This window comes from Drosophila ficusphila, unplaced genomic scaffold (assembly GCF_018152265.1).
Source record: "Drosophila ficusphila isolate 14025-0441.05 unplaced genomic scaffold, ASM1815226v1 contig_106, whole genome shotgun sequence".
NCBI classification, from domain to species: Eukaryota; Metazoa; Arthropoda; class Insecta; order Diptera; family Drosophilidae; genus Drosophila; species Drosophila ficusphila.
This window is the reverse complement of record NW_025063993.1, coordinates 673,326-678,986: the sequence shown is the minus strand read 5'-3', so window position 1 is coordinate 678,986 and position 5,661 is coordinate 673,326. Positions and strand designations below refer to the sequence as shown.

Sequence of the window (5,661 nt, the reverse complement as noted above, 5' to 3'; positions counted from 1 at the left end):
TAGCGGCGCGTTTGGGTTGGCGCGCAGCTGTGCACTGAGAGAAAAAAAAAGTTTTAAATATTTATTTTTGGGTTTTTTTTATTTATTACGCATTGTACTTCGCATTTAAAGTTTATGCTAAAAAAAACTGCTCTCTAATTCATCACTCATTTTGATCCGCCAAAAAATTTAACATAAAACTTACGATGGTCCACCACGAAATAAATCAAAAGCCAACGCAGACAGAAAAATAAAGTTCAGTGCATGTGCTCGAGGAAAAAACAAAAACAAAATACATTGCGTTTCGCATGCAAATCGAAGCCCATATGCACGGTTCTTATTCGCGAACTACCCATAAGCACAGAGCATCTACAACATGCACCGCTGCTTTACTCTCTAGCTTTTTTGTTGCCTTTTCATTCGGGAAGTACCGTATCTGTCAAAAATCTCGCGCAAAACTGCCTGTAAAACCGATTACGCACGGGTTATGCTTTGGTAAAGTTTCTTACGCATGCATCCCTGAAAAACAATTTTAGGGGTTCTAGGACATAAAAACAATTTTATACCATTTCAATGGAGACGGACGCAAAACAGACGCTGCCCTACGAATATTCGTCAGAAGCCATATTAAGTTGTAACCACATATTAATGGTAAACGAAAACTTTCGATTTTCATATTATTTATCAACTTATCTCTTATGTTATAAAATAAGATATTTTAATAAAAATAAAAATGAAATAAATATATATAAATATATATATTGTTTTTCATATGAATTTGGGGATGACATTTTTAGACATTGACATTAATGATTTCACTAGGGGTATCCTCCCAGAAGCCATCGATGAAATTGTCTCCCCCACGTCACCAACGAAGTCATCAATAGCTTATACGAATTTTCTCCATACAAAATTCGTATAAGCCACTGATGACTCGTTCGATGAAACGGAAAAAATTGTCATCCAGAGCGTCACGCATACAAAAAACAGAGACTCCATACAAATGTCTATATGAAATTGCATCGGATCGACACCAGTGCCTGATTCCCATGTCGTCGGTGCGTCGTCGTCCATGTCATCGACGAAAAGCCGCTTTTGGAGCTGCAGGTTATTTTTTCCAGAGTTCTATGCAGTTTTCTATATTATTTGTCACAGACGTAAGTAATAGATTGGCAGAAAACCACCGTTTTAATATATTCAAGTTAAACTGTTTCCGATTAAAAATATGGTAAAGTTGCGCTTTAGGGGCTTTTGCTAAAAATGGGCTGGAAAATTTAATCTTTTTTTAAAAAGCTACTTTGGGACCTAAACATTAATAAAAAAGTGGCAAGAAGCAAAGTGGCAAAAAAAAGTTAGCAAAAGCCCCTAATGCGCAACTTTACCAAAAATATTTACGTTCATAATATGGAACACGTCTTCCTGGCTCAATTTTTAATTGTTCAATATTTTTAAATCACTCTAAAAGAATTGGCACAGCAAAGACGAATGCGCAGATGCGCCATCGGAGTTCGCTAATACATATATTTATATATGAATACCCTGCAGTTCCAAAAGTGCCTTGTCGTGGATGACATGGACGACTACCCACTGATGTCAGTGTCCGAAGCACATGGATCCGCACTGATGTCATTTCATATAAAGTTGTTGTATGGCATTTAAGGATTTGACATGCATGTCGCTCTCGATGACCATTTTGACCGAGTCATCGAGCGAGGCATCAATGGCTTATACGAATTTTGTATAGAGAAAATTCGTATAAGCTATTGATGCTTTCGATGCTGACGTGGAGGCGATGTTGAAATCGATGGCTTTTGCGAGGATACCCTTAGTGAAATCAGCGATGTCTTTATGAATATGTCGTTGGTGCATTCATCGGTGTCTTTTTAAACAATGTCCTATATAAATTCACCAATACATTTTTTTTTTGAAAAAAACACGTTTTCAATACAGTTTTAAAATATTTTCTTTTTATTGTAATTATTATTATTATAATTATTATTGTTATTATTATAATTATTATTATTATTGTTATTATTATAATTATAAGAACGGGAGGACGGTATCTGGATAGAAGACGACACAAAGACGGCGGCAATATGGATTCCGAACCCTTTCACGGTATCTTATGTGAGCGACAAAACAGGAAGTTGCCACGTCCTAACACACATCAGAAACTGGACGATATTTAGCTGCTATCTGACCCCAAGTGACGACATTCAGACCTTTCAGACGAAACTCGAAGATATCGAAGACAACGCAAGGCAAATAAGAGGGAACGTTATAAAAGCAGGAGACTTTAACTCGAGAGCTCAGGAATGGGGTATGCCATCAACTGACTCTCGAGGCCGTAGAGTCCTAAACATGGCTGCTAGAATAGGAATAACAACAGCAAATGTAGGAGCAATACCGACATTTAATCGAGTAGGGAACGAGGGCACAATCCCCGACATAACGCTAGTGACAGAAAACAGCGCCCACAAAATCGTCGACTTGAAAGTCATCGATACATATAACGGAAGTGACCATAGCTACATAATGTTTGACTTAGCAGAAAACGAACTGACTACAGTAGCACCAAAGAGAAAAGGATGGAACGTTAACCGACTGGACAAGGCAAGGCTGATACAAGAAATTGACACAAGACAAAATCGACAGCGAAGCGGCAATATAGTAAGCGACAACATGGCAACCATAAAACAGGCTTGCAACGCTGCAATGCCAAAAATGGGCAACCCTCGAAGACAAGGACAAGAAGCGTACTGGTGGACAGAAGAGATAAAAGTCCTTAGAGATGCCTGTATTAAAAACAGACGCCGCCTTACGAGGGCTAGAAGGAGGGGGGATTTCACAGAGCAGGACAGCCAATATAAGAAATCTAAGAAGGACTTAAATGCTGCTATCCGTAAAAGCAAAACGGAAAAATGGAAATGCCTCTGCAACGACGTCAATAATGACCCATGGGGGTTGGGGTGTAAAGCCGTGATGAAGAAGCTGAGAACAAGAGGTACAACACCGGAACTGAAGGAAGAGCAAATGGACCATATAGTCAAAACACTATTCCCTGCCCACACAAATAGCATAGCAAGACCTACGCCACCAATAGCCGAAGAACAGATAGAGCCCTTCACAGTGGACGAGCTGCTGAAAGCGGCGAAAACTCTAAAAAGGAAGAAGGCGCCGGGGCCCGATAACATCCCATCAGAAGTCCTCAAAGTGATCGCCGAGAACAGACCCCAAATACTGCTGGATATGTATAATGCGTGCATTACCAGCGGGACATTTCCAGACACCTGGAAGGTGCAACGGTTGGTTCTGATAAGCAAAGGCAAAGGAGATCCCCTGACACCATCAGCTTATCGACCACTATGCATGCTCGACACAACCGGGAAGCTACTAGAGAAAATGTATGCAGATAACTTCAGGAGCTGCACAAGGATCTATACTTGGACCAGAGCTATGGAACATCAGCTACGACGAAATTTTCCACCTAGACATGCCTGAGGACACGACCATCGTGGGGTACGCAGACGACATAGTTGCAGTCATTACAGCTCGAAATACCGAGTACGCACAGCGCAAATTGACGCAGGTAATGACATGTGTAAAAATCTGGCTAAACTCACAAGATCTGAAACTGGCGGACGAAAAAACCGAGCTACTGTTAGCTACCAGAAAAAGAATCCCTCTAGAAATAGACATGAGCGTAGGGGAAAACTTAATAAGGACGCAGAAGGTTATAAAGTACCTAGGAGTCAGATTGGACTCAAAATTGACATTCAGCGCACACATACAAGAGACGAGGAAGCGAGCGACCGAGACTACAAAGGCGCTAAGCAGACTCATGGCAAACGTGGGCGGCCCCTTACAATCAAGACGGAAACTCTTGATGGAGATAAACCATGCAATCATGCTGTATGGGTGTGAGGTCTGGGCAGGAACCCTTGAGACTGCCTGCAGGTCAAAACCACTACTGGAGGTGCAAAGAACCATGGCTCTTCGAATCGCGAGCGCATATCGAACGGTATCCGGCCCTGCTGCACTAGTTATCGCAAGCGCGATACCTATCGACTTACTTGCTAAAGCGCGAAAACGGATATATGAGAGGCGACAGACAGGAGAGACGACGAGAGCGTTAATCGAGCGGACCAGAGAATAAACCCTCCAACAATGGCAGGAAAGATGGACAGCTGAAGAACGAGGAAGATGGACAGCTAGGCTGCTACCAAACCTGGTAGCATGGTCTACAAGGAAACACGGAGACTTGGATTACTACGTTACCCAGATGCTGACTGGCCATGGCTACTTTGCCGCCTTTCTATACTCGATAGGAAAAAGAAAGGTCGCCAGATGTATATACGGAGATGCAGAGATCGACAGTGCTGAACACACCATCTTTCAATGTGAAAAGTTCGGACCGGCGCGCATTTGCCTGGAAGAAGTTGTTGGGATAATAACACCGGAAAACATCATCACGAAGATGATAGACAGCGAAGCAGCGTGGAAACTCATTGCAGGATTCGTTGAGAACATCCTCAGGGCGAAGAAGCCTGATCTGGATGAGACAGCTGGGTGACCTGGACGCAGAAGAAGATGAGAGCGCATAGCGCTTAACTGGCGCCACCTCGAAGTAATGCGAAAGCTTTTCCGAGGTGGAAACACGGCCAACGACGAGGGGGGGTTTAGTGGGTGCAAGCCCCACATACCTCGCTTTGCGACGGCAAACGGGAGATGCGTTAGGCATTCCCCCTCCTCAACCCAAAAAAACAAAAAAAAAAAAAAAAAAAAAAAAATTATTATAATTATTATTATTGTTATTATTATTATAATTATTATTGCTATTATTTTTATTTTACATTTAATTTTATACGTATTATATTAATATTATTGTTTGTGGGGAAGACAACCAATATGCCACCCTTGTAATGAAATAACGCACGAGTAAGTTAAATTAATTAAAGTATGTTTATTTTGGAGTTGCAACACTTATGTTTTTTCGTTTTTTGATATTTGCGCGAACAATGTATGCGAGATGAGTTGGTGTTTGATCTGAGGCGAGATAAGCCGAAAGCGCGGCTTATTTATACCGTCGCTTTGACAATTATAGATAAAATAGATAGATAACATAGATAAGCAAAGAGAGGCTTGAAGAGCGGATTACAACTATGCAACTGCAGCGGCACACCTATGCGCACCAGATTATGTGCTGGCGTTCTGCTCCGAACATACTCCCCCGTTGGAAGAGGTAGGGTTCCAACTATATGGAAATCGATGAGCAGAACGGTTCGGAGACGGCTCCCAGGATGATGCCCGTAGCTGTACGGACCATAGCTACTCTGATGATGTCCAAGCGGCCATGTTAGAGATGGAATGTGGTCCTCCTTTGACAATACGATGCATCCGATCGCAGTCTTCAGGCAACGAAACTGGCTTTCCTGATGAGAAGTCCTCAATGTTCAAAGACCGCTTTCCTATGGAAGTAATAGCAAAACAATCAGTAGGATCCTGGACAATGGCAGAGGAAATAGATCTTTGATTTGGCAGCCTTGACATCCTTCCAGAAACGATCCAACCAAGCTTGGTGTTCTGAAGACAATTATTTCGAAAAATAGACCAGCTCCAATTAGCAGGTCAATATGCTGCGATTTATTGAAGTGAGGATCAGCGAGCGAAATATCCTTTGGA

General features: G+C 42.0%; 1 protein-coding gene across 1 annotated transcript; it reads left to right on the top strand.

Moving 5' to 3' along the window:
* Nucleotides 1-2,961: 2,961 nt before the first annotated feature.
* LOC122319742 lies at nucleotides 2,962-4,552 on the top strand. The gene is made up of 3 exons (XM_043207395.1): nucleotides 2,962-3,383; nucleotides 3,448-3,568; nucleotides 4,154-4,552. Exons 1-3 carry the CDS (start codon nucleotides 2,962-2,964, stop codon nucleotides 4,550-4,552), a joined length of 942 nt encoding a protein of 313 aa, XP_043063330.1.
* Nucleotides 4,553-5,661: the final 1,109 nt, after the last annotated feature.

What these genes read in the sequence shown, in the direction of transcription:
- LOC122319742 (XM_043207395.1), top strand. Translation starts at nt 2,962, where the DNA reads ATGAAGAAGCTGAGAACAAGAGGTACAACACCGGAACTGAAGGAAGAG. An exon ending in GGGAAGCTACTAGAGAAAAT is followed by an intron (nt 3,384 to 3,447) that starts GTATGCAGATAA and finishes ATGGAACATCAG; the next exon opens with CTACGACGAAATTTTCCACC. An exon ending in CACAGCGCAAATTGACGCAG is followed by an intron (nt 3,569 to 4,153) that starts GTAATGACATGT and finishes CAACAATGGCAG; the next exon opens with GAAAGATGGACAGCTGAAGA.